Source organism: Oncorhynchus gorbuscha, linkage group LG14, assembly GCF_021184085.1.
Source record: "Oncorhynchus gorbuscha isolate QuinsamMale2020 ecotype Even-year linkage group LG14, OgorEven_v1.0, whole genome shotgun sequence".
In the NCBI taxonomy this organism is placed as follows: domain Eukaryota; kingdom Metazoa; phylum Chordata; class Actinopteri; order Salmoniformes; family Salmonidae; genus Oncorhynchus; species Oncorhynchus gorbuscha.
The window spans coordinates 35,118,904-35,142,158 of record NC_060186.1 but is presented as its reverse complement, the minus strand read 5'-3'; the positions used below and the strand labels follow the sequence as shown (position 1 = coordinate 35,142,158).

Below are 23,255 nucleotides of genomic sequence, written 5' to 3'. Positions count from 1 at the left end.
TTGTAGTATTGATCTCCTTCCGGGGACCACTCCTCCTCGAGGTAGACTATACTCTCTGTCGGGAACGGAACTCTCGAGGATTATTTGTCTGTGTCTCTTGACGCCGGTACCATAGTGCCTTCTTCTTCTCCGGCCGGGGCGGGGTTCTTTTTGTTAAGAAGAAGGACGGTACTCTGCGCCCCTGCGTGGATTATCGAGGGCTGAATGACATAACGGTTAAGAATCGTTATCCGCTTCCCCTTATGTCATCAGCCTTCGAGATTCTGCAGGGAGCCAGGTGCTTTACTAAGTTGGACCTTCGTAACGCTTACCATCTCGTGCGCATCAGAGAGGGGGACGAGTGGAAAACGGCGTTTAACACTCCGTTAGGGCATTTTGAGTACCCCACTTCTGCCGTTCGGTCTCGCCAATGCGCCAGCTGTTTTTCAGGCATTAGTTAATGATGTTCTGAGAGACATGCTGAACATTTTTGTTTTTGTCTATCTTGACGATATCCTGAACTCGAGATTCATGTTCAGCACGTTGACGTGTTCCAGCGCCTTTTAGGAATTGTCTCTACGTAAAGGCTGAGAAGTGCTCTTTTCATGTCTCCTCCGTTACTTTTCTCGGTTCCGTTATTTCCGCTGAAGGCATTCAGATGGATTCCGCTAAGGTCCAAGCTGTCAGTGATTGGCCCGTTCCAAATCGAGTTGCAAGGTTTCGCTAATTTCTATCGGCGTTTCATTCGTAATTTCGGTCAAGTTGCTGCCCTCTCACAGCTCTTACTTCTGTCATGACGTGTTTTAAGTGGTCCGGTTCCGCCCAGGAGCTTTTGATCTTCTAAAAGAACGTTTTACGTCCGCTCCTATCCTCGTTACTCCTGACGTCACTAGACAATTCATTGTCGAGGTTGACGCTTCAGAGGTAGGCGTGGGAGCCATTCTATCCCAGCGCTTCCAGTCTGACGATAAGGTTCATCCTTGCGCTTATTTAATCGCCTGTCGCCATCTGAGCGCAAATGATGTGGGTAACCGGAACTTCGCCATCCGCTTAGCCCTAGGCGCAAAATGGCGACAGTGGTTGAGGGGGCGACACGTTCCTTTTGTCGTTTGGACAGACCATAAGAACCTTGAGTACATCCGTTCTGCCAAACGACTTAATGCCCGTCAATCGTTGGGCGTTGTTTTTCGCTCGTTTCGAGTTTGTGATTTCTTACCGTCCGGGTAGCAAGAACACCAAGCCTGATGCCTTATCCCGTCTGTTTAGTTCTTCTGGGCTTCTACTGATCTCGAGGGGATTCTTCCTTATGGGCGTGTTGTCGGGTTGACAGTCTGGGGAATTGAAAGACAGGTTAACAAGCACTCACGCACAAATCGCCGCGCGCTTGTCCTAGTAACCTCCTTTTCGTTCCTGTTTCCACTCGTCTGGCTGTTCTTCAGTGGGCTCACTCTGCCAAGTTAGCTGGTCATCCCGGTGTTCGAGGCACTCTTGCGTCTATTCGCCAGCGCTTTTGGTGGCCGACTCAGGAGCGTGACACGCGCTGTTTCGTGGCTGCGTGTTCAGACTGCGCGCAGAAGAAGTCTGGTAATTTTTTTTCTGCTTCTGCTCCTGGTCTTGCTGGGTCTCAGTCTGTTCCCTGCCATCGCATCTCCTGTTCTTGTTCCTGCCCTTGCTGTGTCTCAGTCTGTCCCTAGTTCTCAAGTAACCCTAGTTTCCCTTTTTATCGTTTTTCGTTACGGTCCTGAAGAGGAGTGGGGTTTTGGACGTGCTGGACCGTTTGATCTATGATTTCCTCCGTTGCCGCCAGTGTTCCTCCTCGAGAGCGCCAGGAGGCGCTCGGTGAGTGGGGGGTACTGTCATGTTTTGTCTTATATCATCTTGTCATTTTGCTTTTCCTTCTGTTGTTTTGCTGGTCTTATTAGGTTCGTTCCCTTTTTCTATCCCTCTCTCTCCCCCTCCCTCTCTCTCCTCTCTCTATCGTTGTTCCTGCTCCCAGCTGTTCCTATTCCCCTAATCATCATTTAGTCTTCCCACACCTGTTCCCGATCCTTTCCCCTGATTAGAGTCCCTATTTATTCCTTTGTGTTTTCCTGTCCATCGGTTCTTGTTTTGTAATGCTGTGATTGTGTTTCGCCCTGTCCTGTCGTGTTTTTGCCTTCATCAGATGCTGAGCATGTCTACTGATGCGAAGACCTGCAGTCTGTCTCTTGTTATTACAGACAAAGGATTTCTGTTACTCCCTGTTTGGATTTGAATAAACTCTGTTTCTGTTAAGTCGCTTCTGGGTCCTCTATCACCTGCATGACACAGACCTTATTTTTGCCTTTTTTATCCAAAAACACTACACAAATGCAATTCATTTTCTCCGTAGGCTTTGTCCAACTAACTATGGCGGAGTTAGTGTCTACGCTATTTTTCAACCCATATGATCTCATACATAATAAAAGTATAATAAACCATATTCAAATATGATGATAACATAGTCAACTAACGACGTGAATGAATAAGCCTTTTCATACTTTATAATATGTCGATATATAGTTACAATCAGTTTTAGGAACATCTACCAAAAATATTTCAACTGCTTTATTGCATTACCCAAATATTGACATTAGGGATAGTCAAAATATGTGAAATATGTGAACGTCCACATCAACATTTTGGTCATTCGAACAGCATGTGTCCATCCGAGGGGAGATGTGAAAGGAGATGTGCTGTGAAAAGAGCCCTTTATCTTGGTGCTACTGACGTGCTTTGTGTCTTTCTCCAGGGCCTGATTGATGCAGGGGTTTACAGGGGCCTATGATTTCTTAATCCAGCCCCATCTGTTTCAGAAGTAAAAACAAGTTTTTGACTTAAACAGAATATTACTTATTTACTTATTCTTTATCGTACAGCTATGAAAGTTATATATTTAAAACCACCAGCTCAAAAGAGTTCCCGAGTGGTCTAAGGCACTGCATCTCAGTGCTAGAAGTGTCACTACAGCCCTGGTTTGATTCCAGGCTGTATCACATCCGGCCGTGATTGGGAGTCCCATAGGTCGGTGCACAATTGGCCCAGCGTTGTCCATGTTGGGGCTTGGCCAGGGTAGGCTGTCATTGTACATTAGCTTTTGTTCTTAACTGACTTGCCTAGTTAAATAAAGGTTTAAAAAAATAGGAATCCAGCGATGTCTGTGTCCCGATCAAGTCCGCTGAGAGCAGCTTTTCTAAGGACCGCCCCATTGATGTGACATAGCAATGAGTTACATTTTTTGTATTGTAATGATGCAGCCAACCACTGGACAGAGCCAAAGAGGCGTATATTCAGAGAAGCCAAAAATGGGCACTGTAGTCTTCCGAGGGGCTATTAAAAGGCGTCTGGGTCGACCCATCAGTCTTGTCATCTCTCTCTCTTCCCCCCTCCTTTTATCTCTCTACCTCCCTCTCAGCTGATAGAGCTTATTGAGGCCAAATAGGCTTAGGAGCATTGCTATGGCAACAGGGAGTCGTAAGAGGCTTTACCAAGCACCTCATCAGGAGCTGTGATCCGCTTTTTCCCTTTGAGACAGTGCCCCCAACCTTCTGGAACAAGAAACAACAGGCCAGGCCTCCCGGGGGGGGGAGAAAAGGGTGGGGGTTACTGTATAAGACCGATTAAGAGTGTGTGTGCTCAAATAATCCCCCTCCTGCTTGTGAAGTATCAGAGTCCCGTGCGACCAACAGAAATACGTCTTTCACCAACATCTCTCTCTCTCTCTACATCTGTCTTTTGGTCCAAGGACTTATCATATATTCACTCCACTGTGAATTCACTTCCTGCTATAGGTCCCGAGACTAACAAGAGTTCAGGTAAGCAGAGTTTATTCATTCAATGCTTTGTTTTAGTTCAAGGGGAAATTTATAGTAGCACTATGGACTACAATACTGTGTGTCAAGTGAGATTTCTGGTAGTCAGGGTGTTAAATGTGGGAAATGTAGTCACATAAATGTATTTGTTGGATGAATTTCCTGTCTGAGATAGAAGCACTATACATTAGACGAGAACATCTTTAACCTTAAATCTAATAACACCTACCTACAATTGCATGACAATTAAAAAACAGGCAAGCCAATTAACTAGAAAATTCCATGTGTTTGAGCTAATTAGTACATTATTAGCCGTGTTTATGGCTGGTGCTGACATGCAACCTGTGTCCGGATCATGTTCACATTCTGAGAATGCCCACATTTTCAGACGGGTGTAGACGATTAAAAGAGGCATTGTCAACCGATTTTGATCAGATCTTAGTCCTAAAGATCAGGACTAATGAGGCATGTCAGCAACAGGCAACAGGCATGTCAACAAAACTGATAGAGACATACCCCAAGTGACTTACAGCTGTAATCGCAGTTAAAGGTGGCGCTACAAAGTATTAACTTAAGGGGGCTGAATAATTTTGCACGCCCAATTTTTCAGTTTTTGATTTGTTAAAAAAGTTTGAAATATCCAATAAATGTCGTTCCACTTCATGATTGTGTCCCACTTGTTCTTGATTCTTCACAAAAAAATAAAGTTTTATATCTTTATGTTTGAAGCCTGAAATGTGGCAAAAGGTCGCAAAGTTCAAGGGGGCCGAATACTTTCGCAAGGCACTGTACCTTAAAAAAGAAAGTAGGTAGCTGCATGGATCAGAAAACCAGTCATCTGGTGTGACCACCATTTGCCTCATGCAGCGCGACACATCTCCTTCGCAAAGAGTTGATCAGGCTGTTGATTGTGGCCTGTGGTATGTTGTCTCACACTTCAATGGCTGTGTGAAGTTCCTGGATATTGTTGGATAACATGCTGTTGGATAACATGCTGTCGTACATGTCGATCCGGAGCATCCAAAACATACTCAACGGGTGACATATCTGGTGTGTATGCAGGCCATGGAAGAACTGGGGCATTTTCACCTTCCAGGAATTATGTATAGATCCTTGCGACATGGGGTCGGGCATGAATGGCACGACAAATCTCGTCACAGTAGATCTGTGCATTCAAACTGCCATCGATAAAATGCAATTGTATTTGTTGTCTGTCCATAGCTTATGACTGCCCATACCATAATCCCACGGCCACCACTCTGTTCACAATGTTGACATCAGCAAACCACTCAACCACACGACGCCACATACGTGGTCTGCGGTTGTGAGACTGGTTGGACGTAACTACCTAATTCTCTATAACAACGCTCGAGGCGGCTTATGGTAGAGAAATTAACATTGAATTCTCTGGCAACAGCTCTGGTGGACATTCCAGTAGTCAGCATGTCAATTGCACACTCCCTCAAAACCTGAGACATCTGTGGCATTGTGTTGTGTGACAAAACTGCACATTTTAGAGTGGCCTTTTATTGTCCCCAGCACAAGGTGCACCTGTTAAATGATCATTCTGTGTAATCAGCTTCTTTATATGCCACACCTGTCAGGTGAATGGACTATCTTGGCAAAGGAGAAATGCTCTCCATCACGGATGTAAACAAATGTGTGCACAGAATTTTTGTGTGAATGGAAAATGTCTGGGATCTTTTATTTCAGCTCATGAAATATGGGACCAACACTTTACATGTTGCGTTTATATTTTTGTTCAGTGTACATAATTGGATTTATCGCATGCCGTCTCTCTCTGTCCAATACGCCCCTGAAGCATATGTTTATAAACACACTCTTTACAATACAAAACCAACACAAACATACAAAATATAAATTGATATCAAAATCTCCCCCAAAACTAGAAGACAAAATCAAGCCAATACAGTGCACATACTTTTTTTGAAGTGGCACTGATGGCCAAATTCATTATCTTTCGATTAATTATGCGTATAACAAACAATACCAGGGTAGCCTAATACCAGGGTAGCCTAGTGGTTAGAGCGTTGGTCTAGTAACCGGAAGGTTGCAAGTTCAAACCCCCAACAAGGTACAAATCTGTCATTCTGCCCCTGAACAGGCAGTTAACCCACTGTTCCTAGGCCGTCATTGAAAATAAGAACTTGTTCTTAACTGACTTGCCTTACTAGGATAAAGGTAAAAATAAATTGTACAAATGTATAACACGGCCTCCTCAGTTTTAATGGACATGGCAACCCTGAAGAGTTTGACATGAATTGGAAGTAAGCAACTTTGGTTGTGATTGATCCATGAAGTAGTGCACTATGTAGGGAACAGGGTGCCATTTGGAACACAAACACAATGATAGTGGATGTGAAGGGATATTATGTGCTTTGGCTTGTACAGACACCTGAATAACAGGAGTGTGTGTGAGAGAGACAACTATCTCTGTGCTGTTCCCCTTTAGGGATATTTTTTAAATCTGTGATAACAGCCTGTCCGGGGGAGACAGCCTCCAAACGAGGTAACGAGGTACACACAGTACCTGTACCTCCCATGGGTTACATTGATGTGACCACAACCTAGGCTAAACAGACTATCTAGACATTCACCCAATCCATCCAGCAATATCAAGAAATTACTAACAAACCTCACTTATACAAAATATAAGATTATAAAATTGATTAAGATTAAAATGATGCAATGTATTTTAGTACAGTGCCATTTCCATTTAGTTGACCTGGTTCATCAAAGATACAGTATACTGAGAAAAACGTCATTGCACAAAAGCAACCCTTTCAGACAAACAATCCATACCACAACCTAGCAAACACAGTATACTTTTCTTTTGGTGCGGAGGCAAAGAATTACAGTGCATTCGGTAAGTATTCAAGCCCCTTGACTTTGTCAAAATGTTGTTACGTTACAGCCTTATTCTAAATTGGAATAAAACACAATACTTCATAAATGACAAAGCAAAAACAGATTTTTAGACATTTTTGCTAATATATATAAAATAAAATAAAAACGGAAATATCACATTTACATAAGTATTCAAACTCTTTAGACAGTACTTTGTTTAAGCAGCTTTGGCAGCGATTACAGTCTCAAGTCTTCTTGAGCATGACGTTACAAGCTAGGCATACCTGTATTTGGGGAGTTTCTTCCATATTTCTCTGCATATCCTCACAAGCTCTGTCAGGTTGGATGGGGAGCATCGCTGCACAGCTATTTTCAGGTCTCCAGAGATGTTCGATCGTGTTCAAGTCCGGACTCTGGCTGGGCCACTCAAGGACAGTCAGAGACGTGTCCCGAAGCCACTCCTGCGTTGTCTTGGCTGTGTGCTTAGGGTCGTTGTCCTATTGAAAGGTGAACCTTCACCCCAGTCTGAGGTCCTGAACTCTCCAGAGCAGGTTTTCATCAAGGATCTCTGTACTTTGCTCCGTTCGCCTTTCCCTCAATTCTGACAAAGTCTCCTAGTCCCTACTACTGAAAAACATCCCGTGCCAGGTTTCCTCCAGACATGGCGCTTGCACCTAAGCGTCCAATCTTGGTTTCATCAGACCAGACCATCTTGTTTCTCATGGTCTGAGAGTCCTTTAGGTGCCTTTTGGCAAACTCCATGCAGGCTGTCATGTGCCTTTTAATTCCAAGCTTCTTCCATTTAAGTATTGAATTTACCACAGGTGGACTCCAACTAAGTTGTAGAAACATCTCAAGGATGATCAATGGAAACAGGATGCACCTGAGCACAATTTCTAGTCTTATAGCAAAGAGTCTGAATACTTATTTATATAAGGCATTTCTGTTTGCGCTTTGTCATTATGGGGTATCGTGTGTAGATTGATGACATTTACATTAAAAAAAATCTATTTCAGAATAAGGCTTGTAACTTATCAAAATGTCGAAAAAAAAAGTCAAGGGTTCTGAATACTTCCCAAATGCACTGTATGCCATGTACTGAATTACACCATGTTCTCTTCTTACGCTCTGGTTCCTCCCATGCAAGCACATGGTAAAAGGGGGACAAGGCAACAGTGGTGATGGCCTCGTGGTTCGGTTGGAGCAGCGAGCCGGACTACCGGAGTCCACGGCGGGACCCATCTGACGTGGTCACAGACACCCTGATGCTGGAGCTCAGCTGGCAGCTGAAGGAGGCAGAGAGGATGCAGCGTGAGAGGGACAACGAGTACCGGCGCCTTCAGACAGGCGTGGACTACACCTGGCTGGTCAACACGCCACGCAACACCTACAATGTGTCGACTGGCGAGAGGCTGGGCCTGGAGGACCTGTGCTCCAAGGTGCATCCGTCCTACTGTGGAACCGTCATACTGAGGTGAAAAACCCTTGTCTTGACCTTATTTGTTTCTTTACTTAACCCCATAATCTACACTGGCCTTCTGGTCAAGTTATTTACATTTATATTTAAGTCATTTAGCAGACGTTCTTATCCAGAGCGACTTACAAATTGGTGCATTCACCTTATGACATCCAGTGGAACAGCCACTTTACAATAGTGCATCTAAATATTTTAAGGGGGGGGGGTTACTTTATCCTATCCTAAGTTATCTATCCAACCCTTGACCCCCATTGATTCTATGGTGTTCTCATGATCGATTACCCTCTTACTCCTGTTAGAGTTGCGTCAATTCGAATCTGGTATCAGGATAAATATGATAATGAGTCACCGATTGTATACTATGTATTTTTTATTAGCTAAGCAATAAGTGGTAAATGCAATTTTCGCATATACGGGCTCTCTGTCCCACCTCGCAGGGCAAACAGAGAACTGACTTGTTCTTGACAAAGATATTATAAATATACCCTGACAGAAATAGTTCCTGCTTCTGAGCCGGCCTGTGCATCAAGCCCACTAAGGGCCTTAGATATACTACCAAGTCTATTCTGTCTGGCAACCCTAGATGTGGCCTCCAGCTGTTCAAACATACTAGTGAGTGCATCACGGGAGTAATTCACAAAACGCTGTTGATTATAGTAGATATAATTGATCCATGCAGTCTGTCTTGCATCCACTACGGCTGGACCTATAATAGGTAGTAAGTGCCAGAGTCCGTCATTCCTACCCAATGCCTGAAATTCATGAGGAACCCCAACAGTAACCCCCAACAGATTAGTGTGTATGTCAACTACATCCTAAGTCCATGGAGCACTACGTCTATGTCTCCCATGGGATGGAATGTTTTCAGGCTCCCTGGATACAGAACCCAACAGCTGTTCAGCAGTAACATCAACAATGGTCAGTGGAATTATCTAACTGGTCAGAGCACACGTACCTTGCCAGTCTCCTCTAAGAATGGGTCTCAGTACTCTTTTGGGTCCACATATCCACCACACATCAGCCAGACCACTAGTTTGGTTTAAGCCTGCAACTGGCCAAGTGGCATTGATGGTCATGTTACTACTGCAATCAGCTCCAGGCAATCTCCCATAGTCTATGCCTTTACCTGTACCCATTATGCAACTGTAATTGCCCCCATACGCCTTAACACCCAAAGGGGCCCGATGAGGAGGTACTGTAGGAAACACAAGGCTCAAATAGGAACAGAGGGTTGAATTGGGCTTAACCTAGTAAAAACTTCTCAGAATACACAACCACTCCTCTCCTTCTCCTATAGCAAATGGGTGTGTAGCCAGAACAGGTCTAGCATGACCACATATAATGCAGTCCTTTCTTTTCAGGGTCTTAGCTGTATACCTCATATAAGACAGCCACAAATTGTCCCTACCATCAAAACCAGTCTCAGTGCCTAATTGATCAATAGCTGAATCGTCTCTAACGTTAATTACCTGAATGGGATTTGACACAGTGGTGGTGGGTGGAAGGCTTGGTCCAGGGGTAGTAGAGGAGTGTGTCTGGCTCTGGTTTGTCTGGGACCTCTGTGGTTTTGGCAGCACCTTAATAGAAAACACACCCATTGTGTCTGTCCCGGTCCTTTGTAGTCCGAGGGTGTAAGTGCCTGCATCAGAGAGCTTAATAGTTTTGATGTCCTTTACCAGATCACGTTCGGGGTCACCAATTGTTAGAGTTGCGTCAATTCGAATCTGGTATCAGGATAAATATGATAACGAGTCACCGATTGTATACTATATATCTTTTATTAGCTAAGCAATAAGTGGTAAATGCAATTTTCGTATATACGGGCTCTCTGTCCCACCTCGCAGGGCAAACAGAGAACTGACTTGTTCTTGACAAAGATATTACAAATATACCCTGACAGAAATAGTTCCTGCTTCCGAGCCGGCCTGTCAGAGTAGAGACTGGGGCGTGGTTTAAACTCACCCAGCCTATCGTTGATTGTTGTCGTACGAGCTGGTACCAGCCCCCGGGCGCTCCAGTTGATAGATGTAACTTGCTGTGAAGAATATCTATGCGCTCATGCTCGATACCGTTATCTTGCACCTGGCTCCTGTTATCTAACAAAAGACCGTTTGTTCTCTCAACACTACGTTCTGAATGTGCCCCCCCCAACTCTAGGTAGTCCCTTCCTGTTTTAGTCCATTTGATGCCAAATGAACACTACCCTGCTCAGCACAAAGCAGTTCAAATTGGGAAAGGTGAAGCTATCGATTGGTTGTCTCAGGTGTCTTGCACTAATCGTTAGTTGGTGCTAGTTGATCTATTTGTGGAAAGGTGGTACTGACCTAGGTGTTATCCGAGGGCTCAGTCAGGTGATAATTGAATATTAACCACAGGTACTGGAAGGAAGCCCATTGGGGAATGAGAGGTGGTTTCAGGTAAATCAACTCCCACTGGTTTTGTACGTGCAGAGGATCATTATTCCTGGACAATTGTGAAAAACTTACGATGTGCAGTATAATGTACAGTAGCTGTTGAGATAGAGTTCAGATATTTGATTGTGATTTTCCTTCTGTGGAGAGAAAATGTACCCACGTTAATATTGAAAAGGCAGAGAGAGAGAGAGAGAGAGAGTGAGTTGGTGGAGGGAACAGAAAACACTGGAGGCCAATCTGCCAAATCAACTGGAGTAAAGGGCTGGTGGGGGCTGGTCTATTTAAAGGCATCCTAAGAACTTATCAGCCTTGTCTTGAGGGGAGTAAGTGGCTTTAGTTGGCAAGCCTTCCTGTCTCTCCCCATGCCCTGCTGTTCATGCAGACAGAGGGGCCATCGTTAGCTATCTACCTGCTTTACTGGTTTCGTATTGCGTCAGATAAAAATATTGACGAATACGCTGATTCGGTGTGCGAGTTCATTAGAACGTGCGTTGAAGATGTCGTTCCCATAGCAACGATAAAAACATTCCCTAACCAGAAACCGTGGATTGATGGCAGCATTCGCGTGAAACTGAAAGCGCGAACCACTGCTTTTAATCAGGGCAAGGTGTCTGGTAACATGACCGAATATAAACAATGCAGCTATTCCCTCCGCAGGGCTATTAAACAAGCTAAGCGTCAGTACAGAGACAAAGTAGAATCTCAATTCAACGGCTCAGACACAAGAGGCATGTGGCAGGGTCTGTCTACAGTCAATCACGGACTACAAGAAGAAACCCAGCCCAGTCACGGACCAGGATGTCTTGCTCCCAGGCAGACTAAATAACTTTTTTGCCTGCTTTGAGGACAATACCGTGCCACTGACACGGCCTGCAACGAAAACATGCGGTCTCTCCTTCACTGCAGCCGAGGTGAGTAAGACATTTAAACGTGTTAACCCTCGCAAGGCTGCAGGCCCAGACGGCATCCCCGGCCGCGCCCTCAGAGCATGCGCAGACCAGCTGGCCGGTGTGTTTACGGATATATTCAATCAATCCCTATACCAGTCTGCTGTTCCCACATGCTTCAAGAGGGCCACCATTGTTCCTGTTCCCAAGAAAGCTAAGGTAACTGAGCTAAACGACTACCACCCCGTAGCACTCACTTCCGTCATCATGAAGTGCTTTGAGAGACTAGTCAAGGACCATATCATCTCCACCCTACCTGACACCCTAGACCCACTCCAATTTGCTTACCGCCCAAATAGGTCCACAGACGACGCAATCTCAACCACACTGCACACTGCCCTAACCCACCTGGACAAGAGGAATACCTTGGTAAGAATGCTGTTCATCGACTACAGCTCGGCATTCAACACCATAGTACCCTCCAAGCTCGTCATCAAGCTCGAGACCCTGGGTCTCGACCCCGCCCTGTGCAACTGGGTACTGGACTTCCTGACGGGCCGCCCCCAGGTGGTGAGGGTAGGCAACAACATCTCCTCCCCGCTGATCCTCAACACGGGAGCCCCACAAGGGTGCGTTCTGAGCCCTCTCCTGTACTCCCTGTTCACCCACGACTGCGTGGCCACGCACGCCTCCAACTCAATCATCAAGTTTGCGGACGACACAACAGTGGTAGGCTTGATTACCAACAACGACGAGACGGCCTACAGGGAGGAGGTGAGGGCCCTCGGAGTGTGGTGTCAGGAAAATAACCTCACACTCAACGTCAACAAAACTAAGGAGATGATTGTGGACTTCAGGAAACAGCAGAGGGAACACCCCCCTATCCACGTCGATGGAACAGTAGTGGAGAGGGTAGCAAGTTTTAAGTACCTCGGCATACACATCACAGACAAACTGAATTGGTCCACTCACACTGACAGCGTCGTGAAGAAGGCGCAGCAGCGCCTCTTCAACCTCAGGAGGCTGAAGAAATTCGGCTTGTCACCAAAAGCACTCACAGACTTCTACAGATGCACAATCGAGAGTATCCTGGTGGGCTGTATCACCGCCTGGTACGGCAACTGCTCCGCCCTCAACCGTAAGGCTCTCCAGAGGGTAGTGAGGTCTGCACAACGCATCACCGGGGGCAAACTACCTGCCCTCCAGGACACCTACACCACCCGATGTTACAGGAAGGCCATAAATATCATCAAGGACATCAACCACCCGAGCCACTGCCTGTTCACCCCGCTATCATCCAGAAGGCGAGGTCAGTACAGGTGCATCAAAGCTGGGACCGAGAGACTGAAAAACAGCTTCTATCTCAAGGCCATCAGACTGTTAAACAGCCACCACTAACATTGAGTGGCTGCTGCCAACACACTGTCATTGACACTGACCCAACTCCAGCCACTTTAATAATGGGAATTGATGGGAAATTATGTAAATATATCACTAGCCACTTTAAACAATGCTACCTTATATAATGTTACTTACCCTACATTATTCATCTCATATGCATACATATATACTGTACTCTATATCATCGACTGCATCCTTATGTAATACATGTATCACTAGCCACTTTAACAATGCCACTTTGTTTACTTTGTCTACATACTCATCTCATATGTATATACTGTACACGATACCACCTACTGTATGCTGCCCTGTACCATCACTCATTCATATATCCTTATGTACATATTCTTTATCCCCTTACACTGTGTATAAGACAGTAGTTTTGGAATTGTTAGTTAGATTACTTGTTGGTTATCACTGCATTGTCGGAACTAGAAGCACAAGCATTTCGCTACACTCGCATTAACATCTGCTAACCATGTGTATGTGACAAATACAATTAGATTTGATTTGATTTGATGGGCAAGGGATTTGAGAGCACTGATGTCACAAAAGCATGGGGAAAAGCAGAGATGCTCTTCCGATATACAGGTCTGCCAAAATAAAGGATGCAAAGTATATGGAAGCAGCACATGCTTTCAATACACATGCTTTCAAAACAGGAGTGGTTTTCTGAGCTTATTAAGCGATTAACATCAGATCATGCTTATGGTCATGTATAAAAATGCCCAGTTGACCATAATTTTGGCTTCCATGGCTAGAGGAAGAGATCTCAATGACTTTGAAAGATAGGTCGCAAAGTAGCATAAGGGGTTTTAAGGGTGTGTGTGTGCGTGTGCGTGTGCGTGTGTCTCAGTCACCAGATCTCAACCCAATTGAACAAATTATGGGAGATTCTGGAGCGGTGCCTGAGAAAGCATTTTCCACCACCATCAACAAAACACCAAATTATGGAATTTCTCATGGGAAGAATGGTGTCGCATCCCTCAATAGAGTTCCAGACACTTCTATGCCAAGGCGCATTAAAGCTTATCTGGTGGCTCGTGGTGGCCTGACGCCTTATTAACACCCTACTAAAACACTTAATGTTGGTGTTTCCTTTATTTTGGCAGTTAACTATATAATAGGCTTTTTTGGATGAAATGTTTTTCTAGTGCATTAGTGATAGCACATGTTGTGGTGGTATATGAGGAAGTACAGTTCCCGCTCAGCCCAGTCAAAACTGTTCGCTGCTCTGGCTCCCCAATGGTGGAACAAACTCCCTCACGACGCCAGGACAGCGGAGTCAATCACCACCTTCCGGAGACACCTGAAACCCCACCTCTTTAAGGAATACTTAGGATAGGATAAAGTAATCCTTCTCACCCCCCTTAAAATATTTAGATGCACTATTGTAAAGTGGCTGTTCCACTGGATGTCATAAGGTGAATGCACCAATTTGTAAGTCGCTCTGGATAAGAGCGTCTGCTAAATGACTTAAATGTAAATGTAAATGTATAGTGAGAATGGTATAAGCTGGTGAGTGGAATAGCCCGCGCTCATCCCCTTCCCACGCGTTTCAAATGTACGCTCCTTTGACCCCTCCATGAGTAAAAGTGGATGCGCACAGTTTTTCCCTGAAACCATAACCAGGCAAAGTGAAACAAAGCTATTGATTATAGCGGGTGGCAAAAGGTCTCTTGGTTTGTACCATTTTAAAATCCACAGATGAAACATCATTCAATCCAGATGCATGTGTATTGGGGGTGGTTGGGAACCATGCTCGTGTGATGAGTACCTGAGCCTGAAGAGTTGTGTTGGCTCCTCGGTATCAATGCCTAGGCTTTAGCTCAGTAGGCTTAAAAAGTATTGTGGTGTGCAAGATACCCGGATTTGAACCCTGGCCAGCAACATGAAGACCTGCGCTGGCTCCCTGAGGTAATTCCTTGGCTGGAGCTCAGGGGGCTAACCTAACAGTCATGTAGCGCAAAGGAAACTTGTGTTCGAAACCCGACCAGTCACACATTGCTGAGGGTTCAGGGTTTCAAAATTCCTGGAACTTTCATTAAATTCCCTGGTTTCCCCGAAATTGGGAGGGAATAAGCAGGAAATCTGTAATTGTCCATCCAGGATTTCAGGAAAACCAGGGAATATATGGAGAGTTCCAGGAATTTTGCAACCCCAGCTGAGACTGATGTGACTTCTCTCTCTTTCCTTGTTCCCTACCTGACGTCCAGGTTCCGCCAGGTGGTGACTGAGAACGAGCCAGAGATGCAGGAGGTGTTGGCCCTTTTCCGCTCTGTCATCCTCGAGGCCCTGGACCGCCTGAGGGAGGAGCAGGAGGCACAGCGGTTCTCGCGCCAGTGGAACAACAAGCGGGCCATGAGCATGTCTCTCATGAACTTCAAGTCACGCATCAAAATCAACCCCTTTGGCAGCACCGTGGGCCTGACCTCGACCAGGGGGGAGGGCGAGCTGAAGACTGTGTCGGAAGACGTGGAGAAGGCGCTGGAAGAGAGGGCTGACAGGGCCCAGAGGGTTAGGAGCATGCCTGACTTCAGACACAAAGGGCTTTACACTACCAAGGCCATCTGAGCTGGGGATCCACAAGACAGTGTTGTGGTTCAGCGGGGGACGGAGAGAAGCTAGTGAGATGTAGCCTATAATAATCCCCCCGGAACCTGCCCAGTCTGCTTTGCAAAATAATGGAGAGAAATAGGAGACATCTCTCCCATCCTCTCCTTTGAAGGGATGGGGTGATCCCTATTGAATGCTTTTGACTGGGGAGCTATGCTTAGAATACTTCACAATGTGATTGTCAGACACCTTATTTGCTGTACTGTACTATTGAAATCTTTGTCTTGTAAATTATACATTTACAGTGCCTTTTCAACTTAATTCTTGGTAACTATTTATACTTAAAACTAATGAGACTTACATTAAAAGCAATTAACAAGAAGTTCTGTGACATTTTTAGAACTGTAAAAGGGAAGTAGTACTAAAAACAGCTTTATAGCTAAAAAAGAAAATGTATCACTGACTGGTCTATTACACTATGTTCAGTATGAAATTGTATCGATCTTTTAATTATTTAGTTGGAATACAGCGCATCTTGATTCACGTCTGTGTTGTCAGTCTTACTTCATTGCTATTGACTTATTTCTGTGCAAATATTTTGAAAGCCCATCACTTTCTTATGGCATTTTCTCAAGAGAGAAGCAGAAAATCCACATTTTCTAAGTGGTAAGTATATAGGCACTGTTTTATTGCATAGCAACTAATATCCAGGAGCCTGTGCTATTTGCTGTGTCCAAGAAAATTGACAAATCCTAGATACAGGACAAACTATCTCACAACAGTTTCACAATGGCAGCAATAATTCACATACAAAGGGAATGGATGTTTTGTATCGGAACATTTTACATCACTACTGTAGAGTATAACAGCAGCAGTTTATTGCTGTTGAGAAAAGAGCTGTTGTATTGAGTGGACTGTCACAAATCAAGTTGCCTTCACAAAGTATAACACTCATCCAAAATACATTTGATTTACATGGGATGACATCCAGTTACAGGTCTCAGATTTGTACATTCTATAGATGAATCTGATATATTAAATATAGATGTCTTAAACACCAACCATTAAAGAAATAAAACTCCAGGGGATACAGTCAAGAGTTAGCTGCAGGACAGTTTTGTCTGTTCTTTAAAACATAGATCATCAAACAATGCAATGCCAGACTGGTGTTTTATTTGACAGATTACACTACAATGAAGCTTACACAAATCTTTGTTCATCACATCTGGGTTCAAATAGTATTTGATTTCAAATACTTTGAGCCTGCCTGGAGAGAAAAATGGACAGAGTTGGCACTTTTCCTTTGTTCCATTGTGCCAGGTATGCTTAAAGGGGGAAATCTGCAGTTCAAAACAATAACAAAGCAGACACCCTGCCATTGATTAGGTACATAGCTCAGCTATGGGGCTGGAGAAATTGGATAACAAACTCATGGACAGAGCTATGAAAACAAGGACTGACCATCCATGACAGCCAAATGATGGTTAAAACTATGTTTAAAGACTATATAGTGTTTGTTTACATTTAAAACAAGCTTATATTTATTTTGGGTCCTGGTGGGGTACGACAGTTAGGTATCTATAAAAGTTATATTCTTCGAGAATAAACGAGTATATCATTCATTTAAATCTAAAAATTGATTTAGCAACAGCAGATTGCCCCTTTGATCAATCCCAAAGAAAACAAATACAATTTGAACTCGGGTAGGTTGTTCATCACTAAGATCTTTGCAGATGATAGTAAATTCCACCACAGCAACACTATCTTGCTTAGCAAACATACAGACAAAAAGTCAGCGACTGGCTCCTTCAATATTATAGTAAAAATTACTTCTAAAAATCAAAACAGAGGCATCGGTTACAAATAGTCTGCAGAAAGGCGCCGGCAACCAAGTGACAGCACGAAGTCAAATTCCGAGACATAGCTTTTACTGACATTTTCAAACAACCTGGGCCATATCCCCAATCTCTTCCTGTGATAATAAACCTAAAAATGTATTTTCTTTCAGAGCTTTATCACATGGGTTTCTTTCCCTGAGTTCTGTTCTGGAAAAAAGTGGAAGATTCTGGAACGCAACTAACGGTGACGGTCCATGCATTACAACGTGGAGTTGAGGAATTCAAGCAGTTCTGCGCGATTCTTGTCTCTCTGTTGAAAAAATAAAACACACAAAATCAGTCAAAAGTTGACACCTACTCATTCAAGGGGTTCTTTATTTTTACCGTTTTCTATATTGAAGAATAATAGGGAAGACATCAAAACACATACGGAATCATGTAGTAACCAAAAAAAGTGTTAATAAAACAAAATGTCATATTTTCCAAAGTCGCCACCCTTTGCCTTGACAGTGTTGCACACTCTTGGCATTCTCTCAACCAGCTTCATGAGGTAGTTACCTGGGATGCCTTATAATTAACAGGTGTGCCTTGTTAAAAGTTAATTTGTGGAATTGCTTTCCTTCTTAATGCATTTGAGCCAATCAGCTGTGTTGTGACAAGGTAGGGGTGGTATACAGAAGATAGCCCTATCTGGTAAAAGACCAAGTCCATATTATGGCAAGAATAGCTCAAATAAGCAAAACGACAGTCCATCATTACTTTAAAGACACGAAGGTCAGTCAATCAGGAGAATGTCAACAACTTTGAAAGTTTCTTGATGTGCAGTCGCAAAATAAATCAAGTACTGATGAAACTGGCTCTCACGAGGACTGCCACAGGAAAGGAAGACCCAGAGTTACCTTCTCTTCAGAGGATAAGTTCATTAGAGTTACCAGCCACAGAAATTAGAGCCCAAATAAATGCTTCAGAGTTCAAGTAACAGACATCTCAACATCAACCGTTTAGAGGAGGCTGCGTGAAATCAGGTCTTCATAGTCAAATTTCTGCAAAGAAACCACTAATAAAGGACACCAAGAAGAAAAGAGACTTGCTTGGGCCAAGAAACATGAGAAATGGACATTAGACTGGTGGAAATCTGTTCTTTGGTTTGATGAGTCCAAATTTGATATGTTTGGTTCCAACCGCCATGTCTTTGTGAGATGCTGAGTAGGTGAACGGATGATCTCCGCAGGTGTGGTTCCCACCATTAAGCACGGTCTGATGTATTTAGAATTCAAGGTTAACCAGCATGACTACCACAGCATTCTGCAGTGATATGCCATCCCATTTGGTTTGCACTTAGTGGAACTATTGTTTGTTTTTATCACAACAATGACCCAACCCACCTCTAGGCTGTGTAAGAACTACCAAGAAGCAGTGTTGGAATGCTGCATCAGATGACCTGGCCTTCACAATCAATCAACCTCCACCCAATTAAGACGGTTTGGGATGAGTTGGACCGGAGAGTGAAGGAAAAGCAGCCAACAAGTGCTCAGCATATGTGGGAACTCCTTCAAGACAGTTGGAAAAGCATTCCAGGTGAAGCTGGTTGAGAGAATGCCAAGAGTGTACAAAGCTAAAGTCAAGGCAAAGGGTGGCTACTTTGAAAAATGTCAAATTGATTTATGTTAACACTTTTCTGCTTGCTACATGATTCCATGTGTTATTTCATAGTTGAGGTCCTCACTATTATTCTACAATGTAGAAAAATGTAAAAATAAAGAAACCTTGAATGAGTAGGTGTCCAAACTTTTGACTGCTATCTATGTATGCATGCATGTATGTATGCACGCATACATGTATGCACGCACACACACACACATGCACACACACACACACACACACACACACACACACACACACACACACACACACACACACACACACACACACACACGTTTAGCAGACTCTAGCACCAAGAGCAAGTCAACTTAGAATCAGTGAAATCAACTAAGGTCAGTAAACAACCTTCACATACCACAATCATTGCAAGTAAAAACCGTCATGGAATACTCACCAGCTTGTCTTTCTTTGACTTCTTCAATTTCATTTTTATCTTCTTTCCTGAAATCATGCTGAACTTGCTTTTTCTCTTTCTCTCTTTTAAATACTGAAAGACAATTCATTTCAAAATGACAGCTTTCAGATAGCTTCAAACTACAGGTATGGCTGTAGCGCACTTCCTTTAGGAAAAAATAGCCCCATAAATGTTTTCTACCTTGGATATCTGAATAGGTCCAGGTCCAGCGCTTTCCTCCTCAGTCTTCATTTTCTTGTCCTTCTTCCGTTTAAGCTTTTTCTCCCTTTTCCCTTTCTTTTAAAACAGAGTGAAAACAGAGCATATTTGAAATATCTTAAAATTACCATTTGATATCTAACAAGGTACAGACTACACCAACAAAATAATTAGCTACTGAAAACTAATGAATATTTACCTTTTTGAGTTGTTTTTCCTTTTTCCTTTTCTTAGAATTCTTTCTGGACTTGCTGTGGGAATCTAGAAAGGAGATTGCAAAATCTAACTGAGACACTTAATCAGGCTTTAACTGCTTTTTGTATATTTATATAAATAAAATACAAATTAAAAAATACATAAAAATATTTCAGATACATTTGTGTCTTAACTACGGTACATGTACTGGCACACTCACCACTGCTGCTCGAACTACTCCTACTGCCAGACGAGGAGCGGGATGAGGATGATGAAGAGGATCCCGATGATGAGGATGAGCTGGATGCGGAGGAAGATGATCTACTGCGGCTTTTCCTTTTAATTTTTTCTTTCCCTTCAATAGAAAAATACAGAAGCACAGTGTGTGTTATCCATGACTTCAAGGTAGGCACACACACGTGATATCAGCTGATAAGTGATCACCACAGACCATTAAATTACCTGTACTTGTTGTTCTTCTGTCATCTCTTCCTATGGTGGTCTCAGTACTTCTTCGCTCATCTCTTCTTGTGGCAGTCTCAGTACTTCTTCGGTCATCTCTTCTTGTGGCAGTCTCAGTACTTCTTCGGTCATCTCTTCTTGTGGCAGTCTCAGTACTTCTTCCGTCATATCTTCTTCTGGAAGTCTCAGTACTTCTTTTGTCATCTCTTCTTCTGGCAGTCTCTGTACTTCTTTTGTCATCTCTTCTAATGTCATCTCTTCTTGTGGAGGACTCAGTACTTCTTCTATCATCTCTTCTTGTGCTGGACTGACTTCTCAATTTGTCTACTTCGGCAGACTAACAAAAATAAAGTAAGTCTGTAAGTATTGTGAGGCCAAACCTCTATCATAAGCTCGTCTGAGTTTACAAACCCAGACAGAGCAGTAGATTAGTAGGCTAAATTAGTTAGCCTAGCCGTTCATGCAGATTGGAGTTAGGATAAAGTTGGCGATAACTCTCTCCGGTTGTCACCCATCAGATCGACACTGGTGAATTTCGGTAAGGTGGCTTACTAATTGCGCTGACAAGTTAGCTAGCTAGCTAACGTTAGCGCTCATATATAATAGCAAGTTGCATATAACGTTAACGGAAGTGAAGAAGGCTAGGGAGCTAGCTCGCTAGGTACTTACCATGGTGGCTGTTGTTTCGACGAAAAAAAAAGAGGTGAATGCAATAAAAGTTGTTGATTCTCAAAGCTATATTCTCTATACTACGATTCAGAAATTAATAGCAATGCTTCATCGAGGGTAGTTATTTGTAAATGTAACGTTATGGCTGTAAGAGTTGACTGGTTGGCTAGTTTGCTGACAACACCATGGAGCCATTTTACATCCCACAATGCACCGTTAATTTATTAAAGGAACACCACAATAATTTTAAACCTCGATGCGGGCACGTTATTTTCGGTTTGATGGCTTGGCAGCAAGGTAATAATTAAAACAGAAAGAGAGAAAATGTCTGTCTCTAATAGGATACACGAGTCCTGAATACACAAAATAATTCAGTGACATATTTGATGCTCCTTATACAGAATAAACCTGACCTCTCATAGTTTATTAACAATGTCTTATTAAAATAAACTCATAATAAAACATGGAATTTGGGAGCGCGTTCCATAGCTAGGCGAGGAGACGCAACAACCAATGGTTGCGTGCCAAGTCATCGGACGTGTCATCCACTGACAAATCACGGTCTATGTGGTCAAAGGATGAAGAATCATTATGCCATATTCAAAATAACGGAGAACTCGGAAATGTCAGACTTCCGACTTCAGTGTTGCGGTGTTCAAATCTACTGGGAATTCGGGCGAATATCAGGTCAAATCATGACGTCAGTGATCTTCAGGTTGGAAAGTCGGAGCTCTAGAAAGAGGCCAGAGATCCCGAGTTGGAATTCAGTGTTGGATGACTGTTCAAATCGATTTTTCTCAATCGGTGCTCCCAGCTGTGTTGAACACACTGAAGTCAAAATTCGGAAATAGCCGAGTTCCCAGTTCCGAGTTATCAGTTGTTTTGAACGATGCATTAGTTCACGACAACTGGAAACTATGAAAAAAACGAGCTCCGACTGGGAAATTCGTTTTGAATGGTCATCCGACTCTCTGGCATCTTTCTAGAGCTCCGATTGTCTTGATAGCACAATTAGTGTCTTGGCCCTTGAAAATGTACAACACGCCTTCTCCGTTCTGATTGTGAAAAAAATGTTGATGGTGATAATGCAATGGAATCATGTCAAAGAACACACACAGAGTCACTCTTATATTGTTTAAAACCACATTCATAAATTACAGTATAAATATTTATACATTAACAAAAATGTAATACATATTAATTTTCTGTAACTTAAAAAAAAGTCATATCAAGCATTTTTTTTTTTAAATATTGCCTGCTGGTGTTCTAAGCATTACATCTAAATCACACATAGGCTACTACATCAGCCAAATGTACTACTTATCTAGCCACACTACATGGCCAAAAGTAAGCTGTTATAGCATCAAAGGTGGGACCAACTCCATTTTAATGCCCATGATTTTGGAATGAGATGTTAGACAAGCATCATTTGGGCCATGTAGTGTATCTGTAGTCAGTTTCATCTTTACCCGCTACAATGGCCTAGTACAGGAACTATTGTTGACTATTTTCCTCCTGCACTCTCAGGTATCACTTTAGCTTTATTCAACAAAATGGTTGCGATATAGCCTGAGTGTACAAAACATTATAAATACCTGCTCTTTCCAAGACATAGACTGACCAGGTGAATGCTATGATCCCTTATTGATCTAACTTGTTAAATCCACTTCAAATCAGTGTAGATGAAGAAGAGGAGACAGGTTAAAGAAGGATTTTGTTTCATCCTTGAGGCAATTGAGACATGGATTGTGTATGTGTGCCATTTAGAGGATGAAGAGGCAAGACAACATATTTAAGTGCCTTTGAACGGGGTATGGTAGTAGGTGCCAGGCACACTGGTTTGTGTTGGGAATTGCAACGCTGCTGGGGTTATCACACTCAACAGTCTCCCATGTGTATCAAGAATGGTCCACCACCTAAAGGACATCCAGCCAACTTGACACAACTGTGGGAAATTTTAATGCTACAGCATACAATGACATTCTAGATGATTCTGTGCTTCCAACTTTGTGGCAACATTTTGGGGAAGGCACATTCCTGTTTCAGCATGACAATACCCCTGTGCACAAAGCGAGGTCCATACAGAAGTGGTTTGTTGAGATTGGTGTGGAAGAACTTAACTGGTCTGCACAGAGCCCTGACTTCAACCCCATCGAACACCTTTGGGGTCAAGCATTGGAGTCAACATGGGCCAGCATCCCTGTGGAATGCTTTCGACACCTTGTAGAGTCATTGACCCAACAAATTGAGACTATTCTGGGGGAAAAGAGGGGGGGGGGTGCAACTCAATATGATGAAAGTGTTCTTAATGTTTTGTACACTCAGTGTATAAAGAGATACTTGTGATCTGAATCACTAAGTACCAATTGTTAGTTCTAGGTGCAGGGATTTAGAGAAACTGACT

The 23,255-nt window shown here is 43.3% G+C and overlaps 2 protein-coding genes across 3 annotated transcripts; one reads left to right on the top strand and one right to left on the bottom strand.

Moving 5' to 3' along the window:
- Window positions 1-3,637: 3,637 nt before the first annotated feature.
- LOC123994849 (protein RD3-like) lies at window positions 3,638-15,955 on the top strand. The gene is made up of 3 exons (XM_046297900.1): window positions 3,638-3,812; window positions 7,825-8,151; window positions 15,073-15,955. The coding sequence occupies exons 2-3, from the start codon at window positions 7,859-7,861 to the stop codon at window positions 15,428-15,430; spliced, it is 651 nt and encodes a 216-aa protein (XP_046153856.1). The 5' UTR covers window positions 3,638-3,812; window positions 7,825-7,858; the 3' UTR covers window positions 15,431-15,955.
- A 275-nt stretch (window positions 15,956-16,230) lies between these two features.
- Window positions 16,231-21,084, bottom strand: LOC123994848 (serine/arginine repetitive matrix protein 5-like). 2 transcript variants are annotated; one of them, XM_046297899.1, is made up of 7 exons: window positions 20,852-21,082; window positions 20,183-20,519; window positions 19,941-20,075; window positions 19,725-19,786; window positions 19,508-19,603; window positions 19,307-19,399; window positions 16,231-17,560 (listed from the first exon to the last, which is right to left on the bottom strand). In XM_046297899.1, the coding sequence occupies exons 1-7, from the start codon at window positions 20,852-20,854 to the stop codon at window positions 17,510-17,512; spliced, it is 777 nt and encodes a 258-aa protein (XP_046153855.1). In that variant the 5' UTR covers window positions 20,855-21,082; the 3' UTR covers window positions 16,231-17,509. The 2 variants fall into 2 exon arrangements, with proteins under 2 accessions (XP_046153855.1, XP_046153854.1); XM_046297898.1 differs by lacking the exon at window positions 16,231-17,560 and adding an exon at window positions 18,483-19,052 and having other exon boundaries at window positions 20,852-21,084.
- Window positions 21,085-23,255: the final 2,171 nt, after the last annotated feature.

What these genes read in the sequence shown, in the direction of transcription:
- LOC123994849 (XM_046297900.1), top strand. Translation starts at nt 7,859, where the DNA reads ATGGCCTCGTGGTTCGGTTGGAGCAGCGAGCCGGACTACCGGAGTCCA. An exon ending in TGTGGAACCGTCATACTGAG is followed by an intron (nt 8,152 to 15,072) that starts GTGAAAAACCCT and finishes CCTGACGTCCAG; the next exon opens with GTTCCGCCAGGTGGTGACTG.
- LOC123994848 (XM_046297898.1), bottom strand. An exon ending in GAGTAGTTCGAGCAGCAGTG is followed by an intron (nt 19,787 to 19,940) that starts GTGAGTGTGCCA and finishes TCTCCTTTCTAG; the next exon opens with ATTCCCACAGCAAGTCCAGA. An exon ending in AGGAAAAACAACTCAAAAAG is followed by an intron (nt 19,604 to 19,724) that starts GTAAATATTCAT and finishes CTGTTTTAAAAG; the next exon opens with AAAGGGAAAAGGGAGAAAAA.